General features: G+C 33.1%; 1 protein-coding gene across 1 annotated transcript in view; it reads right to left on the reverse strand.

The window, feature by feature from the left end:
• Positions 1 to 2,155: 2,155 nt before the first annotated feature.
• Positions 2,156 to 27,565, reverse strand: part of LOC126022459 (platelet glycoprotein 4-like) — a 30,473-nt gene continuing 5,063 nt past the window's right edge. The window contains exons 2-13 of the mRNA XM_049783365.1: positions 24,522 to 24,682; positions 21,189 to 21,336; positions 19,452 to 19,631; positions 18,204 to 18,295; positions 15,827 to 15,873; positions 13,281 to 13,350; positions 11,375 to 11,562; positions 9,891 to 10,009; positions 7,631 to 7,704; positions 6,674 to 6,728; positions 4,302 to 4,466; positions 2,156 to 2,279 (exon numbers count right to left, since the gene is read on the reverse strand). Of these exons, the coding sequence (XP_049639322.1) occupies positions 4,302 to 4,466; positions 6,674 to 6,728; positions 7,631 to 7,704; positions 9,891 to 10,009; positions 11,375 to 11,562; positions 13,281 to 13,350; positions 15,827 to 15,873; positions 18,204 to 18,295; positions 19,452 to 19,631; positions 21,189 to 21,336; positions 24,522 to 24,682 (1,299 nt within the window). The 3' untranslated portion in view covers positions 2,156 to 2,279. The remainder of the gene's footprint in view (positions 2,280 to 4,301; positions 4,467 to 6,673; positions 6,729 to 7,630; positions 7,705 to 9,890; positions 10,010 to 11,374; positions 11,563 to 13,280; positions 13,351 to 15,826; positions 15,874 to 18,203; positions 18,296 to 19,451; positions 19,632 to 21,188; positions 21,337 to 24,521; positions 24,683 to 27,565) is intronic.

Consider the following 27,565-nt stretch of genomic DNA (forward strand, 5'->3'; position numbering starts at 1 on the left):
ACAGTAGCTATGATCTATCAAATTTATGCATACTTAACTTTTAGATGCTTGTTTTTTATCACTTAATATTAAAAGCACCTCTATCTTATTTAATCATTTAAGTTAAATGGGTTCATTTCATTCTTTTTTTTTTTTTTTTTTTGGTTTTTGGTTTTTGGGTCACACCCGGCAGTGCTCAGGGGATACTCCTGGCTGTCTGCTCAGAAATTGCTCTTGGCAGGCACGAGGGACCATATGGGACACCGGGATTCGAACCAACCACCTTTGGTCCTGGATTGGCCACTTGCAAGGCAAACACCACTGTGCTATCTCTCCGGCCCTCATTTCATTCTTAAAGTCACTCTGTGATGGAAGCAGCAGTAACTTTAAAAGATTCTGAAACTAAATGATGAGTTAGTTAAATTCAAGATTGCCAATAATTTTATAGTTATTCAGATATATAAATCAGAGCATCTTCATTGTAATTAGCATAATACCAGAGCCAATAGTTTCATTGTTGGTGTATCAAAGCAACTGAGTAAATGAAAATTAATACCCATTCTTGGGGTCAGGAGAATAGTACAGAGAGTATCAATTCTAGTTGATTCCTTGTTTCTGTGTTTGAAAACTGCCTCATCTACTGTTCAGTGTTGTTCTACAATCATAGAACTTTGTGAATTTTAGTAAATATATCTGTCATGAGGCAGTTAATTAACTGCCATTGTTTGTTAATGTTAATTAAATGCTTATTCTGCTTAATGGTGAACTACAATCAAAATTTTCATTTCATATGATCAACTTGTAAGGGCTAACCAAATCTTTAGAAAATTAGGTATTTCTCTCTTTATATTTCCCATAATAGAACCTGGTGACTATTCCTAACCTTTGATTTCTACATATTTTCTACATAACTCTATATCTTTCTCAACTAGTTCAAGTCTTTTCAATTTCAGGTAACTACTACCAAAAAAGTTGTAGAAAAAATGTGCCACATGATTTTTTGCTGACCATATTTATAATAACAAAAAGCACCATGTGACATTTTCTTGCTTATCAAGACTGATAAACACTTTCTTTATATTTTCCATGCTGAATTATTTTATTTAAACTTGTCCTTATTCCAAACTAAAAACAAAATCATCTTAATATTGTAGATTCCTTCAATATGCAGATATTATTCTAGGGTTTTTGAAACAAAACCTCATAAAATTTTAGGTGTCTGAATAACATAATTTATTAATCAATTTTCAATGTACAATAAGAAGTTAGGAGAAAGAGATAGGGCAGGTTTACAAATGTAGAGTAATGCAGGGTACAAAGACAATGGAGTTGTATTATAACTAAATCCTGACATACATAATTTATTTATGCTCTAGTCATTTCTATTTCATCAGATTTCCTGTTGATACTAAGAATGTTCATGCAGGAACTGGGTTTTGAAATGGGTATCCAAAAAAAAGAACATGCTTGGTATCAAAATCTACTTTTATGTTTTAGAATGCAAGTAATCCTGGCAACAGTTGTAAAGAAACAATTACCTGGTAGATATCCAAAGTCCTATTTTTCTTATATACTATGACAAAGGATAAATAAGATACTGCTGTGCCTCATACAACTGTAATGTATTAGATGCATTTAATGACTCATGTTTACTTCGTATTTTCATCCCTACCTTTTTTTTTAAAAAAAAAAAAAAGCTCTATACTAACACATGGCATGCTAGCTACTTTGTCTACTCTTTCTTCTTTATTTCCAGAGCTTAAATACTACAGAAAAAAATGAAATTTTATCATGAAGTTATTTTAAGGATAAATTTCTAAATCTGGGGGGCCATATTGTCAATTAATTGAATAGTCTATTGGTATGTTGGTCCTCTACTTGTACTTCTACTAAACATATTCCCTTTATGATGGTAGCCAAGGTTGAGTGTAAAGGGGGACTGAAAGAAAAATCAGAAATTACTATTGGTGATCAGTATACTTTTCACAAACTTAGGGAAATTACTATTACATGATTATTCATATGTCTATGGAAATTATGCATCATAACTAAGGATTTCAAGAAGTAAGAAAAAGAATGCTAAGAATCCTGCTTCCTGGTTTCTATAAAAATGTGAAGACTTATGACTGCCTCTTAATATGTGTTTCCAATGCTAAGATGATTCCTCAGAAGTCTTCATTAACAAAATGTTCTTCTTTAATACGTAGAAATTGAGCTTTACAAAGATTATCATCACATTATTCCCTATGCATTTTAGTCATGGAGTCCTGTCTTGCCATAAAGGTCCTTCACTATGCAAACTGAAAATAGAATAAAAGTGGAACAAAATCTGTCGGCTTGCTGCTTTTATCAAGATTGCTCCCTCACCTACACTGGCCTTAGGTTACGAATATACTCCTTCTCCACTACAAAGATGTCATCTTTATATTCTCTTTTATTCTGCTCGGAATGCAGCTCTAGACACTTATAAAATAAGTACCCTAGACCAATATATTGTTCAGCATAAATCTCAAACTATTATAACTCTAATAGCTGTTTATATTTCTTACAATAAAATTTATATAGTATATAAAACTATGTGGTACTAAAGAATCCCTTTATTCAGGTGCCTACATTCCAGATAAATTCTGCAGAATAGCTGTTCTTTTGAATTTTTACCTGTCTCTGAACTTTATTCTGAAGAAAAATATTCAAGTAGCAAATAGTATATAAATATCTGTGTTGACTATTAGCAAGTATGTAAATTAAAATATTCTAGCAAATCCAAGGAGTATAGTGTAAGTGCTACATCTTCCTCTACATGATCATATGAATTAATTTACCAGATTGTGAAATAGATTTTATAAACTCAACAGAGAAAAAAAACCCTTCATTTATATTTTTTATAAATAAATATTTACAAATATATTTTTTAATAATTTGAGCAATTAATGCTATTTCTAGAAATTATATTGGGAATAGATGTAGTAATTAGTGTTCACTTTCAGTATTCTTATAAAATAGAAAATGCTCCATTAATATTGCATGCTTTGATATAGTGCATTGCATAACAAAAGTAGTACTAGTCACTTTTTTTTTTTTTTGCAGTGACTGGAAAAAGAGTACTGTTGGAAAGTATAAAGGAAATGAAACTTTCTTTACACTCAGGCAACACATAACGTCACAGTTCTTATTAAAGAAACATAGGGAAAATAGTGTTAAGTAGTCATTCCTATTTATAACTAAGGATATTTTGTTACTAAAGTCCTAAATAATATGCCCCTAACTACCTCCAATATTTGCCAAGACTCCAATACTTCCCATGTTTTCTTGATTCTTTCCCTAAACTCTGAATGTTTGGATTTTGTCTGATGAACACTATTTTATCTTTCTCTACCACGACATTCAAATAAAATCATTTTTTAAACTTGTAATATATTCAAAATGTTCTAATAAAATATATAACATTTGAAGACCCCTTAATTTTCCCATGCTAGCCACTCTATACCCAAAGTTAAACCAAGAATTTTAATCACCTTACATTTTACATTAAATATCTAGGTTCAAAATTTTTATTCAATGTATTTGAGCAACATGTTGAATTCACATAGTGAATCTGGTTTTAAGTTAATAGTTAATCTTTATTTCAAATTTATATTGGGCCGGATGGACTACACCCAAAGGTGCTCAGGATCTACTTGCAGCTCTATCTGGGAACCATTCCTTTAAGTGCCTATGGGACCAATTGGTGGAGATATTATATTGTATTAGCTGCATGAAATCTGGTAGATCTCTCTGACCATTACATTTAATTTTTCATCTGTCTTAAATAGGAATTTGCAATTATTGTGAATTTTTTGTGTTATTAATTTCTAACTTACTATATTTCTCCTTTTATTTCCTTTTATTTTCTTTACCTCATAAAATTTTAATTTCTCCAAGTATCTGCTATTATTCTAATGTTTACATAATATTTCCTAGTCTGTGATACATTAAATAGTGATTTTTTTTAATAATGAGCCAGTAGGAAATAAAATAAGAGTCAGAATTTGTACAGGGCTATATTTGTACTAACCTCAAGGGTGACAATTTCATATTTTATTATATCCTTTCCATAATTAGAGATGTCACATTGTTATTTGCTTAACATGTCTAGGAAATTTTACTTAGTTTTCACTTTTTACTTTAAATTATGAATTTCAAAAGTTACAGATGTATTAGATAGAGATGACTAGACATAAAAGAAATATTTTGTTATAATTGATTAACTCTATAATGTATATTAAAACAAGAAATACAAAAACTCATTATAAAAATAAAATATAGACTTGAAATATACTTACTTATTTTGCTTTCTTTGATTTGCACGCACAGTATGAAATCATAAACACAACAAACATTATCCCACCAACAATTAGTAATACCATTTCTACCAGGCCAAGGAGGTTTATGTTTGCAGTCACTTTATTTCTAAATATTTCTGCATTCTTCTCATCAATGGAAGCAGTCTGTAATCAAGTTAAATGTAAGAGTTATTTGGGAAGAACTTTTAAGTAAATGAATGAATCAAAAACTCTTTAAAAAGGTATATTTTCCTTCTCCAAGCACATAGGTTTAAATTATTTTTTTTAAATTATCTGTATAAGACACATCAATGGAATCATTTTGCATGCCATTAAAGCAGCAAATACTGAGGCATAATATTTAAGGAGTTAAATATAGTACAATCCCATAAAAGTATGCCATTGCCACTTTTCAAGTTCTAAGTATCATTTTTGATCTTCAGAACAATCATTCTGAAAAGTTTCAGATTTTGCAATGGTATTTTTCAGCGTCAGAAAAAAAGACAAAGGTCCATAGTGCTACAGATGCCAGTGCCTCTAAGCAGGTTCTACGTGGAGTCCGGGAAACCTTCACGGGGAGAGAGTGGGTACACGGAATGGCGAAAAGACAAAAAAATATTGTAGAAATGAATTACCACACACAAAATGCAAGGGGACTTGCGTCTAGAAAGACGAAGACAAATTTATTTTTTGAGCTGGGTAGCTTTTAAGGTTGAGGTTTGGAATGCAGGGTATAATTTTTGACATCAAAGAAAGTGGGAAACAGAATGAAAGACTATGGATAAAATTTGCACATTAAAGAATTGATACTGAAGTTGAAAAGAAGTTTTGTTTTGGGTTAGCTTTGTTTTGGGTAAGCAGGGGAAAACAGGTAATTTTCAGGGATGTGGGAAGAGAGAGAAATGTTTTAGAGTTTTTGGGGAAAACTGAAAATTGTTTTACTATGAGCTAAGTTTTTTGAAAAACATGATCTTGGCGCCAAAGTAGCAAAGATCACAGGGAGCTTGGTTAGTGGGAGACTTTTGGCTGGATTTGTACTGTCCTCCTTTGTTAGAAAGAATTACTAAGGCCTGATTTTTAATAAAGGTTAAAAATAAAGAGAGAGATAGTTACAGCCACTTTAGAATTATGGCCAAACACTCCATGCAAGGGGTCAACTGATTTTGACTGCTCTAAGTGGGCCTTTTTGGCAAATAATTCTCTTTCAGGAGTGCAACACTCTGATGTGTGTGCCCTTCCTGAGTGGGGTGCAACACCATAGTTTCATTTACTAAACTGGATTATACAGTACATTGCCTGTTTGTCATCCATTTTGTGGTTTATAGTAATACATTTTTTAGTTCAAAAATAGGATAAAGAACTTATGGCTTGTCTATCATAATTGGTATTTGTAAATGTATCTGGCTTTCACTGGTGGTATAACATTTTGTGTGTCTTGAGTTTCTTACTATATTACTTATATTATATATATATATTATTACTTATAATACATAACTTTTTTTTTCTTTTTGTTTTGGGTGCACACGTGGCAGCACTCAGGGGTTACTCCTGGCTCCATGCTCAGAAATCGCTCCTGGCAGGCTCAGCGGACCATATGGGATGCGGGATTCGAGCCACTGACCTTCTGCATGCAAGGCAAACGCTTTCCCTCCATGCTATCTTGCCGGCCCCATAAAACATAACTTTTTATATGACAAAAGCAACTGTATAAAAATGCTGTTTGAAAATAACATAAAATGTTGAGAACTGGTTTTTTCCTCTTTTTTTTTTTGGTTTTTGGGCCACACCTGGTGACTCTCAGAGATTAATCCTGGCTATGCATTCAGAAATCACTCCTGGCGTGGGGGACCATATGGGACTCTGGGGGTGGCGGGAGGAGGATCAAACTGCCATCGGTCCTAAGATAGCACGTGCAAGGCAAAAGCCTTACTGCTTGCACCACCACTCTGGACCCTGTTTTGTCTTTTTAAAAGAAAAATAATTAAAAGTAAAAAAATCTTATTATTACCATGTGGATTTATTTTCTCAATACATCAAAATAATAAAATAAATATCCTTCTGAAACATATACTATTCAAATTCTACATCTAAATTTTCTTTTTTTATTTTTGTTTTTGTTTTTTGGGCTACACCCGGCGGTGCTCAGGCATTATTCCTGGCTATCTGCTCAGAAATAGCTCCTGGCAGGCATGGGGGACCATATGGGATGCCAGGATTTGAATCAACCACCTTAGGTTCTGGATCTGCTGCTTGCAAGGCAAACGCCACTGTGCTATCTCTCCAGCCCCTACATCTAAATTTTCAATTGTAAAACAAAGAAATACAATAAAGTGGTTTAATTTGATTAATGACTAACAGAAAGAAATATTTACCTCATTAATCCAAATAAGAGGCACAAGGTAGAGCTTCTTTAGTTTCTTTAGAGCTCTGGAATATATAAAATTAAAAAATTGATACTAATAAAATGTGTGTATTTAATATGTAATATATAAAAGAAATATTACGTCATTTTAGAATAGAAAATTTACTTACTCTTAAAACTTGATTAAATTCCTTGATATTGGTCCTCTAAAAAAGAATTACTTAAGTTTTAAAAAAAAGTTAGGTGTGGAGAGATAGCATGGAGGTAAGGCATTTGCCTTGCATGCAGAAGCTTTGCATCCCACATGGTCCCCCGAGCCTGCTGGGGGCGATTTCTGAGCAAAGAGCCAAGAGGAACCCCTGAGCACTGCCGGGTGTGACCCAAAACCAAAAATACAAGAACAAAAGAACAAAAAAATATAAAACAGTTTCAAAATCTTTCTAAAACAGATTCCTCATCTGATTGGTACTTTTCTAAACACCTCTTTTCCTTTGCAGTAATTTTTTTTTTTTGTCACACCCAGCAGCGCTCAGGGGTTCCTCCTGGCTCTAAGCTCAGAAATCGCTCCTGGCAGGCTCGAGGGACCATATGGGATGCCAGGATCTGAACTGCCATCCTTCTGCATGTAAGGCAAATGCCTTACCTCCATGCTATCTCTCCAGTCTCCTTTGCAATAAATTTTGATCAGGAGAGTAAATCATGAATTCTAGAAGGTACTGCATAGAAACATTATAAAAGCTAGAAAAATGGAATTTCCACTACTCAAAATATTATTAAACATAATAATAGTATATCAGTAAACACTAGATATAATTATAAAACACAGATACAATCCATTATAAGCATTTAATAGTAATTATATTCAGTAAAAATTAATTTGAAATTTTATACTTTCATCTTTTATCATATTGCTCATATAAGAACATATTAAAAATCATGTAGCAATAAACCTGTTTAAGAGACTCACTCAATTTTTTTTGCTGGTTTGACCAGTAAGTTGACCTGCAATCTTTTTGCAAACTGTAAAGTAAATCCAGTTATCTAAAAAGAAAACAAAAATAATTACTGTAATAAAATCTTTTAAAATATTGAAAACTTACTGCTGCTGTTATGTAATAAATAAAAGGTAATTCTAATAAAGTATATACACATGTGTATAAACAAAATTAGACCCCAATTAATTTATATGCCTGCAATAAATGTTAGTGTCTTAGATTCATATTTACATCAAGTGGTTTTTAGAATTCAGCAACAATAAAAAACTTCAAGTAATTAATAATTAGACAGTTTTATTATTAATTTATTATCAAATTATATTTGGCCAAATATATATTTAATGAGAATTCATGTACCATTGATTTAGTTTAATTTAATTTTTTTGGCCACACCTGTTTGATGCTCAGGGGTTACTCTTGGCTAAGCACTCAGAAATTGCCCCTTGCTTGGGGGGACCATATGGGATGCTGGGGGATCAAACTGTGGTCCTTCCTTGGCTAGCACTTGCAAGGCAGATACCTTACCTCTAGTGCCAACTTGCCGGCCCCAATTTAATTTAATTTTTTAAACTTTTTTCTTACCTTCAGACATTATGTGCTTGGGTTGGAAACTGAACAAATTTTATTGCTTTCTAATTTTTTTTTAATTTTAAGATCATGTCAATCATTAATTAAACAGAAATAATATAGTAAAATGATCATATTTGACTTTTAAAAAATATAAATCATAGTTTAATAATTTTTAAAACTACAAATTTGGGACCAGCGTGATAACACTGTGGACAGAATACTTGCTGTGTGTGCATGTGGCTGACCCAGGTCCTATCACCAGCAGTCCATATAATACTCTGAAGTCTGCAAGGAGTGATCACAGAGCTTCAAGCAAAAAGTAAACCCTGAGCAATGGTGGGTGTGCCCTCTCCATAAGAAAAAGCTGATATTTTGGCTATAGTAATTTGTATAGATTATTATTAGCACAGTATAACAGATCTTGCTCTCACATATGCCCATAAAATTAATTTTATTGTTTATAATAAATAGAAACTGTAATATAATATATGTAAGATTTTTGCAAAATATAAAATAAGTATAAATATCTGAGTATATAAATATAATATATATTATATGTAATAATATACAAGTATAAAAATATATAAGTTATAAATATAAAATAAGTATAAATATATAAAATTATTTGGTCCTTTTGGGGAGAGCTTGTCTGGTGGTACTTAGGATTTATTTGTGGCTCTCTGTACTCCTGGTGTTTCTCATTCAGTACCAAGGATGAAAATGGGGTTGGTGGTAACCCCATTAAAAATGGAGAAAAAAACAAACAAAAATTTCCTCAAAGAACAAATATAGATAGCTAATAATCACATGATACAATGCCTCATAATCTTAATCATTAGTGTCATGAAAATCAAAACAACAATGCAATGTCACTTCCCACCATAGAGACAGGAATACATCTAGAAGAACAAGAAGAACCAGTGCTAGCACAAATTAGGGAAGAACAGAACTCATTCATTTTTAGTGGGAATGCAGGCTGGTCCAGCCATTTTGGAAAACAATGGGAAGTTTTCTCCAAAAACTAGAAATTGAATTTCCATTCCCAGCAGCACCTCTCCTGGGATTATATTTTAGGGTCACAAGAACACAACGTAGAAAAATCCTCTACACTCACTCCTTTGTTCATGACAGCATTATTCACGGTATCCAGAAATCGTAAACAACCCAAGTGCCTGAGAACAGATGTGTGGATAAAGAAAAAGTGGTGTATCTACACAAGAAAATACAATGCAGCTGTTATGAAAAATGAAAAGTTGAAATTTGCTCAACTATGTATAGACATGGAGAGTATCACGTTGAGTGAAATAATGAGTTATTGTGAGAGGGATAGACCGAATGATCACACTCACTGAGGGATATTAAAACAATAAAGTAGTATGAAAAGAACACTCAAAGTCAGTAGAAATGTTGGGTGGGAAGTACAATGGAGACAGAAAAGACCACTCTGAGTATAATAGTCAGAAATGTTTACTCTGAAAAAAAATTGGGAATTGAAATGAAGTAAAGTGATATGCATACCCCTTCAATAACGGTATATAAAAAGTTGCCTAAAGGAATACAAGCATTTTTATCCTATTTGTATAATCTAATTTATATTAATTTTTGTATTTTAATTTTATAATTTTATCAATTTTAAATAAGATAAATAATATATTTGCTTACAGGCTCAACATCTAAGTATGTACTATGTTCTTCTGGATTTGGATGTAAGCCTTCAATAGTTGAATGAACTTCAGGACTTGCATATAGAAAATGAGGAAGTGAAACATATACAGGCTTTCCTGAAAATAAGTTTTATAGGTAATTAGTCATAAATGTCCTTATTTTACAGACACTCAAAAGATTTCCTTAAAAATAAAGTTAAATTAAAACACATTAGGCTTGAACACTGGGAAGAGAAGTTAATGGATAAATTATTATATTGAATCACTATTTTATGAAGTATGCAATAATTCTGAATGATCCTACTAATCAGTCAATTTATATCTGCTATTAATTCCATATCTGTTAATAATGTTTGATATATAACATTTAACTCCTGGATGCAAAGTTTGAACCATCTACTTTAGGCATTGGTATGCTTTTGACTAAGAATGAATTTCTGTAAAAGATTTTTCTTTATTTACACCTATGTTTAGTATAAAAAGATAAAAAAAAAACACAGGAAAAATTCCAGGTTTGTTTGTGAACTTTTGTCTTAGGAAAATTCTAAAAGTTGTGGTCAGAGTGATAGCACAGTTAGGAGTTTATCTTGCACATGGTCAATCTTGTTTGATCTCTGGTATATATATATATATATATATATATATATATGTATATGTATGTATGTATGTATGTATGTATGTATGTATGTATGTATGTATGTATGTATACTTCCAAGCCTGCCAGAGTGATTCCTGAGAGCACAGCTAGGAGTAACCTCTAAGCGCCACCTGGTATGCCTCCCCCAAAGTGCTAAAATTATATTCATTTATATTTTATATAAGTAGAGAAATGGCAAAAGGAATGCTCAAAGTATTTGGAGAAGCTTTGTGTGTTTTCCCCCATTATTATCCTAACCTACTATAAGGATCCTAAACAGCAAAAGAATCAACAAAATAAAAATCCTATCTGTTATATGGGAGAAAATATTTCAAGTCACATATCCAATAAGAAGTTATTTCTCAAAATATACAAGAAAACAAATCAATATTAGTTTTTATAAATGGCTAGAAGACTAAAATCAATATTCTCAGAAATAGCATTAAGAATATCTGATAATGAGGCCAGAGAGACAGCACAGTGGCGTTTGCCTTGCAAGCAGCCGATCCAGGACGTAAGGTGGTTGATTTGAATCCCAGCGTCCCATATGGTCTCCTGTGCCTGCCAGGAGCTATTTCTGAGCAGATAGTCAGGAGTAACCCCTGAGCACCTCCAGGTGTGGCCCAAAAACCAAAAGGAAAAAAAAAAAGACTATCTGATAATAACTACATTTTGCAAAACTGAAAATTGACATCTCAGAAAAAATAAAATATCAAAATGAGTATTTTTCCTACAATCTTTACTCTTTGCCCTAATGGCTTTCTTTATTTTTTGTAGGAAGATTCCCTCCGCAATGTTTACTTCTGAAAAAATGTCGATCTATAACATCAATAATTTGTACTCACCTTCATTGCATTTGCTAACGTCTAGAACACCATAATATGTACAATTATTTGAGATAACTTTTTCTATGCAGAAGCAAGTGTTATCTGGATTTTGAACTGGAGATGCAAAGGCCTTGGAAGGAAGAACAAATCTGAACACAGTGATTCCTTTCAGATTAATTTCACCTCCAAACACAAGAGTGATTGACCTACGATAAGAAAGATAAGAAAAGCTTCATTTCAAGAACCTGAATTATATGTCAGATATAAAATTTTCCCTTATTTTGATATTTAAATTCTTGCTTTAACTTGGAAATAATTTTCTTCCCTAGTGCCAAGTCTTTCTTTTGCTTTTGGCTTTATTTTTGATTGTGGGCCATACCCCATGGTGCTCAAGGCTTACTTCTGGCTCTGTTCTTAGGGATCACTCCTGGCATACTTGATGGAATGTATGGAATTTCAGGAATTAAACCCAGTAGGTCATCTGAAAATTCAGTACCCTAATCACTGTACTCTCAATCTGATCACTCATGTGCCAGTCTTGAACCTGGGCTGCATATCTGTAAGATAAAACCTCTACCATTGAATAGATTGCTGATTCCCAAATAGGATACTTTTATTCAACTTTTAAGCTCTTGGTTGATTTAAAAAATAATTGTTAAAATTTAATGCATTATAAGGCTGGAGTGGTGGCGCAAGTGGTAAGATGGCTGCCTTGCCCTGTACTAGCCTAGGACAGACTGCAGTCCAATACCCCCCGGCATCTCATATGGTCCCCCAAGGCAGAAATAATTTCTTTTTTCTTTTTCTTTTTTTTAATACATTTTTATTTAAGCACTATGATTACAATCATGTTTGTAGTTGGGTTTCAGTTATAAACAGAACACCGCCCCCATCACCAGTGTAATATTCCAGGAGCAATTTCTGAGCACATAGCCAGGAGTAACCCCTGAGCATCACCAGGTGAAAAAAAATGTAATTCATTATAAAACTCAAAATTTAGGACATTATACTTCATTTGTTCTGATAAGCCACATCAAGCAATTTTAACTGTAAATTAACATAACTGTAAAACAACACAAATTCTGCTCATGATATGTATCATTTAATTTTCTATAAATTAAATATTTGAATCTTTAAAGTGTTTTAACTACCCCAGTTTATGTAAAAATTAGAATATTTTAGAAAATCAACAAAATGACTATAATTTTCTGTGTTTATATAGACAATGTGCAAAGGTTGAGTACATGTTTATTTTAATTTCCAAATAACTATATATAAATAAACACCATTTTTTCAACCTCATGTCAGAGAAACAAAAATATTTTATCCTCCCCTGTAGGAGAGGACCAATTGAGGTGTACTGTCATAGCTTCAATGCTTTATATATTTGTGCCCCTCCCACCTCCAAAGAAACCACTGTGGCCGCAGAGCACATTAAATTATATTATTCTGTGAGAGCTGAGTAATCTTCTTTAAATATCTTTAGAAGCAGTGGCCATGACATTTTGGGGTTGACATTAATATGCTGTCAGTTTAGTAAATATAAAATTCTTGCTTATAAACGACTAAGAAAAACTTTACATCATTTAAAATAAACCTCATACCCTTCAAAATTTTAATCAACAAGCACTAAAAATCCACATGGCACTTATTCTTTATAAGTAAATAAAAAATTCCTAAGCATATTTTCCATTTTTCTGAAATAACATATAAGCTTCTTCCATTCTGGTGAAACCTTAGTTTCTTATGAACATGTATTCATTGATTTCTCTCCCCTCATATATTTCTTAAGTAAAGTTAATTTTGATAAAAATGATTTGCTTCAACAAATAAACTGAAAGAACATAAATATAAGCTCCTTACTCTGAATTTTGTCACATGGAAAAATATGACATAGGTAAATACATAGGTGTCTTTGTCTTACCTGCATATATCAGGGGCAAAAATCTGCAATGCTCGATTCTTGTCTAGAAAAGGTGCAAACGAGGCTCCTTCTGTTTAGAAATCAAGTCAGTGGCAAGAGATATAAAAGGATATTGTAGTAAAGAAACTAGAAATTTTTATTCTAGCATGGTCAATAAAAGAGTAATAATGCAAACAGGAAATAACTTAAATTTTTAGCAATCATATAAGTGGATATTTTTGATATGAGGTTGCATCCTACTTGATTCTCAGAGATTCTCCTGACTTAGTGTTGGGAGGCACTACAGAGTTTGGGGTATCAACTGGAGGTAGGAATCAAACTGAATCTAGAGTAGAGAGAGCACAGGGAACAGGGTAGTCATTAAGGGTGTTTGCCTTGATTGGCTGATCCCTATTTTTTATCTTGGCACTACAATAAGGTCCACTAAGCTTAGAGTCAGGAGTAAATGAACCCCAGATTCCATCCCACACCTCAAACAACCTTCTCACACCTTAGATGCCTTCCTATGCCTCCATCAAACTCCTTGACATACACATATATTTTTTAAGTTTAATAGTTGTTAGTATTAGGTCTAATGGTTAAAAGAGATAAAATATACTTTGCCTCTACATTACAAAGTAGCCCAAAGTCACTGACCCATGCTAGTGTTATTCCTAAATTTTTCTTCTTCCTTTCTCATTCCGTTTCTCTCCTCTATAATTTTTGTTTCAGGTAAGTGTAGTCAGACACTTGTCCAATTGTGTTATACATTTTGTATAGTCTATCAAAAATACTCATCTTCACTTGTAAAACTTCTTCACTTCTTAGGTTTAGAGACAACTTTAAAGTTTTTTCTATGAAAACAATAAAAATATAAGTAGCCTTTAAGAAGTGTCAGAGATATTGCATCTTTCTCTATCTCCCTTTCTCTCACCTCCCTCCTTCTTCCCTCCCCCCCCCCTCTCTCTTTCTCTCTCCTTTAGGGGGAAAAAAAGAAGCGTCAGAGTATATTTCTCTGTATTAAGGGACTAAAGGCTTTACTCATACAATTAAAGGGTAATGAAACATCTGAAAGAATTTCTTCACCTAACACATGGTTTAAAGTCCTCCAAAGCAAATTTAAGAGTGGTTTTACTGGTTTCTATATAAATATAATATAACAATGTTAAATAAACAATCGAAACTCAAACAATCAAACACCTCTGGAAAAATAAACACTCAATGTTACCCTGTTATTGCTATCATTTACATAACATTATGTTTAAACTTTTCTCTTGCTCTCATTCTTCGTGGGGTGGAGTGGTGTCATGCTTGTGGTGATCAGACTTTATTCCTGTCTTTGCACTCAAGAATTATCTGATATTTCCTCTTCAGACCATATTAGATGCCAGGAATCAAACTTTTGGTCAATGACTGGAAGGCAAGATCCCTTACTGTACTCTCTTCTCCAACCTTTATTTAAACTTTCTTAATCTTTATTATGGTCAATTTTCCCTACTCTTAAAAGTTGAAAACCTATCTAATTTTAAATACATCTTGATTATCAATTTTCCACTGCCTTAAAAAACCTTTTTCTTAACAAAAAGTAATAATAAGTAATAATAGACATATATGTACTTTGCTTTTTTAAAGGATAATTAGACAGATATAACTGTATCTAAAATCTAAGTCAATTATACTTTCTGTCCTAAAAATTATTTTTTGTATACTTAAAAAATTATCAATAGATATTACCTCAGGAAGTTTTTGCGTTTGATAATAATATTCCTTATTCTCAAGTTCAGATCATCCTATTAATATATATGATTTATCTTGCAAATTAAATTCGTGGAGGCTTACTTCATATTAAAAACATTATATGGTAATTTGTTTTACATCTTGTATAGTGCTTTTGCTTGTTTAATTGGGGAAAAGGGAGCTAAATCCAGCACTGCTTAAGAGCTGCTCTTAGCTCAGTCCCCAGTACTGAGTCCCAATAGTGCTTGAGGGGACTTTATATGTTAGGGATCACACTTGGGCTTCCTACACTTAAAGCATGTGCTTAACCTGTTGAATTGCTTCTCCAGCCATGAACAGTGTTTCATTTTAGTTTGTGTTTGGGAGACACACCAGACAATGCTCAAAAGCTATCCCTGGATCTGTGCTCAAGAATGAATTCTGGAAGTGCTTAGGAAATATAATTGGAGTCCTAGGAAAGGATTCCAAGGCAAGCATCTTAATTACTGTATTATCTTTGTTCTTTAAAAATACAGTATTTTAAAAAGGATGCGACTAGCAACCACTTCAAGTTTTTAATCCTTTCTTCTATTGTTAGAATGACAGTTGATTAAAATAAAGTAATAATTTCCCTAGATAATGCATTAATAGCTAATATTCGATGGCTAATCTCAGAAAACTCCCTCACAATAAGCAATCCTATGTAAGAATACAGATTCTGATAATGCTATTGATATAAAGATTAATAACTGCATTCTCTATCTTCAGAACACTGTGTGTATGACATCGGATTTGTGGTAAATAAGGGTGTAGATTCAGCGCAATTATCACTATAAAACAAAAGCTCTTACCTGTCCCATTAATCATGCCACAATAACTTTCCCAAGCAGACATTCTCCTTGACAACAAAAGAAAAACAAATGAACAAATATTCTTCATCTAAGAGCAATTTCTCATATTACTTTGACAAGGACTAAAATTAAGATAACAATGACTACCCCTGGAAATCTGGAAATATTCCATTGAGTGAATAAGCAGAAAGGGAATTTAACTAAAAAAAAGAAGCATAAAATAGATAACAATAGTTAGATGAGACAAATCTCAGATTGAAGAAATGTTCTGTATCATAGAACCCACAATTTTACTTGGATTTTCTTTTATTGAGATGAATTGAGTGCCTAATACCATTAAATGGTCAAGAAAAAATAAAAATTGTCAAGTGTTGTATAATTATCAAGGACAGACATGATTCTTATAAAAGTAATTCATGAAACAATTATTTAAAATGTAGATCTCTAATGAGTGTAGCTTTTTTCCAGTGGGACAAAAATGATTACATAATAATATACTAAATGTTCAAAATTAATGGGATGAAAATATTAAATGGGTAACAAATGTGAACTCAGTAAAAGGGAATATTAGGAATATAAGAAAGGTAACCACATATTACATCAATAGGTATTAGAAAATATATAAATTGCTTCCTTTAATCCCTATTTAGCTTTTTGCAGAAGCTGCAATTAAAGAACAGGACCTTATTAACTTATACTCTCTTGTTTTGAAATAAATGTATTTAGGATCAGTGCAAACAAGAAATATGATAGTTTCTCTGTATATTGCTTTCTTTGGGTGAAAGAAAATCTGAACTGCTGGGTATGTCATCTGGTAAAATGTAGTGTAAACTATTGCTTCTTTTTTTTTACAACACATAAGCTATTAATAATGTATAATGTTGCTACTATTAATTTATAACCTTATTAATCTTAAAATGTTATAAAACTTTTATCTTAATTTTGAATATTTAGCCTATCCCTAAAGACCCTTCAATAATGAAAAAAATGATGTTTCTCAATATACAAAAATTTATTTCCCATGAAATGAACTGTTAGAAGTGTTTGCTTTATCCACTATGCATTTCTATTAAAAATGCTTAAGAAGTCCACATAGTGGTTATTTATTTTTTTTGTAGCTTTTATATAGTGGACTCTGAGACGTAGATTTTAATGACCACTTAAAGTGTTTAATCTCTTTAACTTTTGATTATTTTAATCTTTTTTTTTAGAAAATAACTGCTTTAACATGTATGTAATAATTTTGAGGCAAAAGCTCTTTGCCAACATATTTATGGGCATTCTTCCATTTTTACACAAATGGTAAATTATGCATTTGCTTAAAAAATAAGTAGGAGCTAGAAAAAAAGAAAGAAAATGATTTTGTGGCAGTTGATTCATCTACTACCTCTATGAAGGAATCAAACTATTTTAACTTTGTGAATTTTAGAACTATACTTGAAAGATTAATTCCTTTTATATGATGTCTTAAATAACTCATTTCTTAATATTTAGTTAGTTTGGTTTGAATGGGGACGTATCTGCTCATACTCAAGGCTCACTCCTGATTGGCTCAGAGAACTATATGTGGTACCAGGTGTCAGGCAGGGTTGGTCATGCACAAGTTGTGCATGCTACCTTTTATACTACCTCTCTTGCCTATCAATATATAACATTATTTAAGATATTTTAATGCAAGAGAATCCTGTTTCCACAGATTTATTAAAATCATTAAAAATTTAAAAATTAGCATAGTCGGTAGAGCATGAAACTCTTTAAACTGAATTTTTATAAACATTGAAATCAACTTTTTTTAATTTTATAGAATCCATTTTATTTTTCATTTATTTTGGAGGGTTTTTTTTGGGGGGGGGTAACACCCTGCAATGCTCAGGGGCTACTCCTGGCTCTACTCTCAGAAATAGCCCCTGGTATACTCGGGAGTTCATATGGGATGCTGGGATTCGAACCACCATCCTTCTGCATGCAAGGCAAAAGACCTTCCATTGTGCTATCTCTCTGGCCCCAATAGACTCCATTTAAAAACAATTGTAAGTAAATATATTCCCAATTCTTGTATTAGTTTTTGTCCTCCTTTTTAGCTGTAGTTATTCAACTGTTTAGGAGATTATAATGTTCATTGTACAGCAAACAAAAAGATAGCCCTCTGTATTTCTTGTTTTCTTGTATAAGAGTCAACACATAAAGGTAAACAAAACTTCAGGTAGGGCAAATACTAAACAGCTATGTATTTGTTAGAAGTAATGGGTTAACATCTGGCAGAACAGGTTAATTTAGAATTGAGGTAAGGCAGGTCAGTTTTATAGCTGTCTAACAAATGACTCCCCTGTCTTAGAAAAGGCATGTATCATACTACACATACTACCTGGATACTTACTTTTGACCTTTGTATGAGTCAATTATGCCAACTTTGCTAACATTGTCTTTTCCAGTGAAGACTCTAAAAACTCCATCTGCTGTATTGTTATACTGAAAAAAAATGCACACACAATATTACTTCTAGAAATAAAATATAAACCTAACTTTCCTTTAATATATCACTTATTGACTATTCACAATTGTTCTAAATGATTTAGAATATGTGCATAAGATAGCACAGCAGCAGGGTGCTTGCCTTGCATGCAGAAGGACAGTGGTTCGAATCCCGGCATCCCAGATGGTCCCCCAAGCTTGTCGAGAGCAATTCCTGAGCATAGATCCAGGAATAGCTCCTGAGCACTGCCGGGTGTGACCCAAAAAGCAAAAACCAAAACCAAAACAAACATATATGGATACATAAAAGGTATTAAATTATTTGCATTAAACATTTTTAAAGAATTTAAATTCTAAACTTATCATCATTAATAATTGTTACTAATAATTAAGTCCTAAAATTAAAAACAAAATAAGCCAAGGGGAGATTTATAAAGATTAGAGCAAAAATAACTGAATATCTGCTTTCTTGAGTATTTCTACATTCACATTTAATATAGATAGTTCCACAAGAGTAAACATATCTATAACAAACTGAAGGGTCTAACAAAATTTTGAATGAAAATTCCAATTGAGTAGCCAATTTATAAGCTGTAACTAAATACATAATTAAGATCACATTTTTTTTATCATCTGTACTATCATTTTAGTAAATTTGTGGATCACAAGAAGTTAAAATTTTTGGTAAGTTATAAGCAATTTATTTATATAAATAAATCTATGAAAGCAGAGCATTGTTTTTATTTTGAAATTTTTTTCCCTTTGGGCCACTACCCAGCCTCTGTATCAAGGGGTCACTCCTACTAGGCCTTAGGCGACCATATGGAATGCTGGGAATGTCATCCCTGTATAAGGTAAGTTCCTTATTTACTGTACTTTCTTTTTAATCCTAACACTACTAACCTTCAATTTAGTTATGTATAAATTAGAATAGAACTTATGTCCAATTAGGAGAGAACTCTTATATTAAATAAGTAAATATTTTCAGTATGAATACCTGAGGCTATTTTGACCGGGTATATAAATAATTAAATACATAATTTCAGATTAGAAATATGTTTAAAATATACAAATTAAGACATTATGAATCACCAGTGTTATAATCTTTATTTGATAAAAGAATTATAAATTTATCATTTAATTTAATACTTACAGGGTAAAACAAACCAACTGTGGCATCAATAGGATATGGAACCAAACTGAGGAATGGATCCTTGTAACCCCACAACAGCTCTTTCACAGTTCTCCTTTGGAACATAGAAGATTTTGACTTTTTGATAAGTGAATTAAGTACCGACTGAACAAATGCACTTGGATAGAGTTGAGGTGCAGCCTATAAAAATGAGAGATAACAACTCAGATTCTTCATGACAACAGCTTAAGTATCACACTTTTAGTATATAATAGAGTATATACTAACTTTATATTTATTAAAAAATGAAGTACATATTAAAATTACAACCAAAAGCATGCTAAAATTTAATGTGTAATTAAAAAGAGGCGAGAAAATCAAGTTTACTCCTAATTTATTTTCTATGTTTTGTGAACTATTATTTCTTATATAATAATAATTGCTTTTATTTTGGGACTACACCCAGCAATGCTCAGAGACTCAGGGATGAAACCCAGGAAGGTCTATGTGTGCAAAGCAGATACCCTACCTGGTTTACTATTGCTCCAGCACTCTCATATTATAATTAATAACAAATAAAATGTAACTCATATTTAAGAGTCATTAGAACAATTTTTCTTCCCAATCCTTCCATATATTAAGCACCTGTTTAGTTCTAAGCTCCTGTTCCGACTTTCTTTGGTTACAAAGTACTGAATGCTATTTATGTATATGGAAATGGATAATTATTATGTGAAAAATAGTTTCTAACTACAATAATTTCAGTAGAATAAGGTAATTTTCTCCTTCTGGTGATTCTAAGTCAACAAACAGCAGCACAATTAGAGGGCAATAGGATGTGGTATTTGCTTTCTGTGCTGCTGGGATCAATTGAGTTATTCTGGTGGTTAATGGGGTCGTCCAGTTTCATTCACCATGTTTAGGGGTCTATGTAGTGCCAGATATTGAACTAAGGCTCCATACACAACTATAACTCTTAAATTTTTTAAATGATGTGTTTTGGGGCCAGAGTGATAGTGTAAGACATGGGGTCCTTAAACTTTTTAAACATGCCGAAGGGCCGGAGTGATAGCACAGTGTAACAGTGATAGCTCAGGAGTAACCCCTGAGCGCCACTAGGTGTGTTCCCCCCAAAAACAAACAAACAAAAACATGGGGCTGGTTCTCTGTCCATCAGACCGCTGAAAGGCCAGATTATAGTTAAAAAAAAAAAAAAAAAAAAAAAAAAAAAACTATGAACAGTAGAGACTCACAAGTCATAAGTTGAGAATCCCTACCCGAAACAGAGAGAAGTCAAAAGACAGAAGGTAGGAGGAAAGTTTGCGAGTGCGGTGCCGATCCCACATATGTGCACTTCTGCTCTGGGGTCAGCTGACTGCTAAGCAGGACAGGCAGCTGCTGCAAAAACATTTAGCAGGATGGATAAATGTTCTTGGTGAACCATATGTGGACCACAGGCTGCAGTTTGAGGACCCCAGGTATAGAAGGTCGAGTGCCTTGCATACAGCTGACAGTGGTTTGAAACCCAGAATCACAATAGTCCCACAACAACCAGAGTAATTTTCTAAGTTCAGAGACAGGAGTAAATCCCTTAGCATTAGATTGCCCTCTCAAAAAGATGTATTTTAAGCGGTGTTCTTATTCCTTTGATAGATATATGCACATATATATGAAATTAAAAGACATTTATCACACATGAAATAGGTTGTTGTGGGTGCTAAAGCATTCCAAAATAAAAATTTTAGTTCATTTACTCACTACAACTGCCATATTGAGAACAGTTACTGTATCATTCTCCGTTCCAGCTGATAGTGAAGGCACAAAGATGGCACCATTAGGCTCTATAAAGGAAACTGTGTTGTTTTCATGATCATGCGTTATATTCTCCTTGGCTAAATAACGAACTCTGAAAAAATAGAAAGAAACAAAACCATAACTATTGTCCTACATAAATGTTATGCTAAAATACTATTCATTTACATAACAAATTTTTCAAGTACATAGAATATGCTTGAAATTTTGCAAATATAATGGAGTTGAATGATAAATAAATCAATGCTAGATTTTAGCAAATTAATTAGAGGACTTTTATTTTTCAATAAGAGATTAAATTAAAAAGAAGCAGTGAGATGTTTTGTTATGAGAGTTAAAAAAGTTCATGTGAAAATCTAAACTAGATTAAAATTTCTGTGTGGATGCTCATGATAAGGTGAGAATCAAGACTCATTTGTCAATAATTCTGCATAAATGAACTAAAGAACAGATGATATTTAATTCAGTTAGGTAAGAAAATAATTTATATAAGAAGAAAACTTAAGGGGTATGAGCATCCCCTCCACCAACTTCTTGTTTATCCCACCTGAATGATCAGAACTGCCCACACCTGAAATGGGCTGGTAGAGGAGTCTGCCTGTGGGGAGAGTGGGGATAAGAATAAGAGTTAGAGTCAGTAAAGGGAGTCAGTCAGCAAGAAAGTCTGGAGAGGAACTGAAAGGGAGACAGAGGCAGAGAGAGCCAGAGAAGGAGCAGCGACGTGGCTGGCTACTTGGGAAGGACTTAGCATAGATAATGTGTGAAGAATTGTTCATGGTGGTTAGGATCTGAAATAAAGCTGACTGAATCCTGGGTATTCATCTGACTGCTTGTGAATTTCTTCATGGTGACCCTGTAACCTCCAGACTCTCCATGCCATAGGGACTGCAAGGGCCTGGCTGAGCCGAGAAAGGCCTCTCCATGCCTCTACCAACACATGTGTACTGTCTTTTATATTAAAATAACAAAAGGGCACGTTCATAAAACTACAGGGCTGGGCCTGAAAGAGAGAACAAAGAGTCGAATGTGTACTTTGTATGTAAGAAGGCTAGGTCTAATTTGTGGCACTGTTTGAACTTCTGAGCCCCTTTTGGAATGATCCCCCATTTCTGTGCTGGTGTGGCCTTCTAACAAGAAAATAATTTTATCATCAAATTTTGTTGGATTATAGAGTATGAGGAGAATGGTGTTAAATAAAGTCAATGGAGTAAGATCAGAAGTAGAAGAGATACCATATTCAAATGATGAGTCTGGAGTAAGGAGGAAACAGAAAATGTTTAAAGAAAGCATCTAATATTAGAAATAAAACTATAGTGTACAGTTTATCTAGTGTTCTCTTTTCCACACTTTTTGTTTGTTTTTGCTTTTGAGTCACACAAGTAGTGCTTAGAATTTACTCCTAGTTCTGTTTTCAAGATCAATCCTGGTGGGATTTGGGGGATCATATGGGATGCCATTGATTGAAGCACCACACATGCTGTATAACAAATTGTTCCAGTGCAAATTTTTCCATGTTTACCAATGTTTATATTAGTTCTTAAAAGATAAATTGTTATAATTTTTATGTTTAAACCAATTTCTCCTTCCAATTTCTTCATATATTGAAAATTCCATATTCATATATATACTAAATATTCCTCCATATATTGAATACTAACTAGACCTACTAGACCTGGTTCTAATGTCCTTGGTTGAAAAGCATCCACTTTTTACAGGTCTGTGGAAAATGGTGATTATGGAAAAATTTATTTTGCAAATACAAAAACTTCACTGAGTATTTTTAAATTCATTAATAAAAAAGTACAGAAAATAAATTACTCATTATACTATTATATCTGGAAATATATTGAAGAAATAGAATAGAGTATATTGAAAGCCATGTAGTCAAAAGTAAAAAATCCACATAGCTCAATATAGCAAAAAATGCAAATTCTTGTTTATCTTACTCATGGTGATTGCCTAATAAATATTTTTGAATGAATCAATTAGTAAATGACTCATGCTTTTTTAAAAACTGCAATTTTAAGAGATATTTTATGTTTATATTTTTATAAAGTTTAGATATTTATATGCTTGTCACAATTGTAAATATATAAAAATATAACAGCATTAGGGGCCGGCGAGGTGGCGCTAGAGGTAAGGTGTATGCCTTGCAAGCGCTAGCCAAGGAAAGGACCACGGTTCGATCCCCCGGCGTCCCATATGGTCCCCCCAAGCCAGGGGCAATTTCTGAGCGCGTAGCCAGGAGTAACCCCTGAGCATCTAACGGGTGTGGCCCGAAAAACCAAAAAAAAAAAATATATATATATATACAGCATTAAAATATATTAGTAATAAAATACTATTATCTCAGAAGTTGGCTTTTAAAATTAGACTAGATATAAGTATAAAATTAAAGTGTCTAAAATTTTACAAGCACTTATGTATATTATAATTAACTGAAAATAACAAAATGAATGAATATATTCAGATTATTAAAACATTATTTAATAATATTTACAATAATGCACCAGTAGATGGCGCTCACTAAGAGAAAAATCCCTTGCAAATCAAGCTAATGTTTAGAATATACCTTTAATAGGTGAACACAACCACTTGATAGCTTCTTTGGAAAAAAGAGCTATTTACAGATTTTGTAAAGTTTATATTAATAAGGTCAATAAAAGAAAATTTTAAAAATTTCCCCATGATTTTTTGTCTGTACTTCTGTCAAGCTAAATAATCAATAAAAGTTATGTTGTATACGACAATGTTTGATATAGTTATAAACTCTTAAAAGAGAAGGTGTAGGGTAGAATTTACATAATTAAGATCCCAATTCTTACAATTTTATACTTTTAGCCATATGATGTTTGCCTAAATCTATACTGAAATCTATATTTTTTGTAATAATTAGCTCCTTTTTTTCTATATAGGCAGAAATAAAAAATAATTCCTTCCCTCTCCCTCTAGAATCTCAAACAAATGTAATGTAGACTAATAAAAAGAAAACAATCGGGGCTGGAGAGATAATATGGAGGTAGGGTGTTTGACTTGCATGTAGAAGGAAGGTGTTTTGAATCCCAGCTTCCCATATGGTCCCCCAAGTCTGCCAGGAGCGATTTCTGACCATAGAGCCAGGAGTAACCCTGAGCACTGCTGGGTGTTACCCCAAAACAAAACAAAACAAACAAAAAAAAAGCAATAATTTACAGTTTAACTCAATGGCATTTGGCAAGTGAAATCTTTTCAGAAATATTGGAGTTATGGATAAAGGAACACTTAGAGAAATTTGCTCACCTGTAAGTGTAAGGACCTTTTTGCTTAAGCTTTATATTGCTGCTATTAACTGCCACTTCTTCTGGATTTTGCACATCAAAAATCCAAATCTGTCTGTAAACTGGTATATCAGCTTTAATCCAATTTTTATAAGCAACTGTACCTTCTTCAAGGACAACTTCCTATAAAAAAGAAAACAAATGAGTTATTTCCTTATATCAAATATGGGCATTTGGGGAGTTTAAAACCTTATATTTATTAGCAACAGTATCAATTTCAAATTTTTATACATGAAAAGTTTTGCTACTTTGACACGAACTTGCAACATAGAACTTTTACATTAACATAGTAATAACTTTTAGTTTAAGACTTTTATAGGTGTTTGTTTTTGAGCCACATCGGGTTGTTTTGTTTGTTTTTGAGCCACACAGGGTGGCCTCAGGAATTACTCCTGGCTATGCGCTCAGAAATCGCTCCTGGTTGGGGGACCATATGGGAAGCAGGGGGATCGAATCACGGTCCGTCCTGGGTCAGTCTCCGCTACTGCTCAGGCCCCAGTTTAACACTTTTAAAGAGACTACATGTAAAATACTAAGTACATATCAACAAAAATAGACACACTTTACAGTGAACATTCCTTTAGTGCTATTTTTCCCCTGACATCCTCTGCACATGGTAGAAGTTAAATCATGTTTCATATCTTTAAGATATTTTACTTTTTACATAGTCATAAAGAATAAGAATCTTTGAATGAGAACAATGCAAGAAATAAAAATGTCATTACAAGTCTGTGCTATTGCATTCTAGTTATACTGGAAATTTTAGGACCCGTTTAAGTGATGATAATGAATACTTTCTGTAAGCTATTATTTTCTGTAAACGTTTCATTTTCTTCTAAAAAGTCTTTGTGCAGGACTGAACCTGTTACATAGTGTAAAAGGTAGGGTTCATGCCTTGCAAGCGACCAACCAAGTTTCAGTCCTTGATACCTCATGTAATCCCTCATTCCCAGAGCTCAGAGGCAGGAAAAAGCCCTGAGCACAATCAGGTCTGATTCAAAAACAAACAAATAAGCAAGCAAAGAAATAAATAAAATCTCATTGCTACACTGACTAATTTTTTTGTTTGTTTTTGTTTTTGTTTTTGGGCCACACCCGGTAATGCTCAGGGGTTACTCCTGGCTATGCGCTCAGAAGTCGTTCCTGGCTTGGGGGACCATATGGGACCCCGGGGGACCGAACCCGGGTCCGGTCCGTCCTAGGCTAGCGCTAGCAAGGCAGACACCTTACCTTTAGCGCCACCACGCCGGCCCCTACACTGACTAATTTTTAAGAAAAAAAATCTCATATAGTTAAAGTACTATTGTCTATTCTTCTAAATTTAAAGTTGTTTGATAAAGGTATTACAGATGAATGGTATATTGAAGGTAAAGCCAAAGAGTTTACAAATTTCAAAAGATTTTGTGAGATGAAGTCACATATCAGTACATATATGTATACGTTATATCTGAACATGCACATAAAAATACTATTCTCATAATTAATTACTAATGCCATGTAAACATTTTTGTACAAGCCAATGCAGTTTTAGTTTTCAACTTAAGGAACTCAGTAATAATTAGTGAATGGAAAAGGGACTATAACTTAATGATCTTGGCCAAGCAGATACACTTCTTAGGTCTAGTACATATGCATTTAATATCAAAAATCATAACTGCCACGCCTTAAATAACTGGCTTTATCTGTTGATCTAAAGATAATTTTTTAAATTTTGGAGTTGAAATACCAAAATAAGATTAATAAACTGAATTAGAAAGTGTATTAGATCATATAATCTCATCTATTTTGGGAGTACACATGTGTCATATAGATAAATTCTATATGAGTCCTAATAGTGTTAAGGTACCACATGTGGTACCAGGAATTTAAACAAGTATTGCATCTTTAACAATACTCTGTGATTCTGCCCCAAATTTCTCTAATTTTAAAGGGAACAAATAAATAATGTTATGTGTTCATAAATTATTCATGAGTTTTATGAACTTAAGATTGGATCTGGACAATCTTTTTTATTTATTTATTTATTTTTTTGGTTTTTCGGGCCACATCCGTTTGATGCTCAGGGGTTACTCCTGGCTAAGCGCTCAGAAATTGCCCCTGGCTTGGGGGGACCATATGGGACGCCCAGGGATCGAACCACAGTCCTTCCTTGGCTAGCGCTTGCAAGGCAGACACCTTACCTCTCCCAGGGATCGAACCACAGTCCTTCCTTGGCTAGCGCTTGCAAGGCAGACACCTTACCTCTAGCGCCACCTCGCCGGCCCTGATCTGGACAAACTTGTTTCTACTTTGTAAATCTTTAAATGTAAATAATTTTATGTACAAAAAGAAATTAACTTGATTGATTTGTATACCAGGTAATGATTGTGTTCCAACTTGATGACATTCAAGTAGCTTGGCTTTCAGTTACGTTAAAAGCCGAAGTAAAATTCTGTGGGCCAGAGAGGATTAAGGCCAGTAAAGTATTAAGTAATCTTCAGTTCATGCACTACTTGAGCTAGCAAGAATAATTCAATCCCTGTCCCCCAGAAACAGTTCAAATCTATTAAAGATGTTTAAGAAATTAATATCTTCTTGGAATGTCTAATGTTCCTATAAGTTTTTGCCATTAACGATGGACAGTACTCATCTATGTGACTGCCTCTCTTATTATAATTATGAACCTGTTTTGAGAGTTTCCCTTTTACCGTATCCATGTATAGTGATATCTTCTATCAAATGCATGAAAGTTAAGTAGTAAGCAGTGAAATTAGAACTTCAACTTGACTACAGGGTTTGGCCATGTGCTAACAATATAAACTTGGCAGGCTATTAAATTTCTTTATACCTCAGTTCCTTTAGTGGTAGATTGAAACCAATGTATACAAATTGTTTTTTTAAATATCAAAACAAGTTTAATATAGTTCTAGTATTTATCCTCATGGATTGTTACAAAGAGTAACACTTAATCATGCTATAACATAAAAACATGGGCCGGGCGGTGGCGCTAGAGGTAAGGTGCCTGCC

Source organism: Suncus etruscus, chromosome 1 (assembly GCF_024139225.1).
Source record: "Suncus etruscus isolate mSunEtr1 chromosome 1, mSunEtr1.pri.cur, whole genome shotgun sequence".
Classification (NCBI taxonomy): Eukaryota; Metazoa; Chordata; class Mammalia; order Eulipotyphla; family Soricidae; genus Suncus; species Suncus etruscus.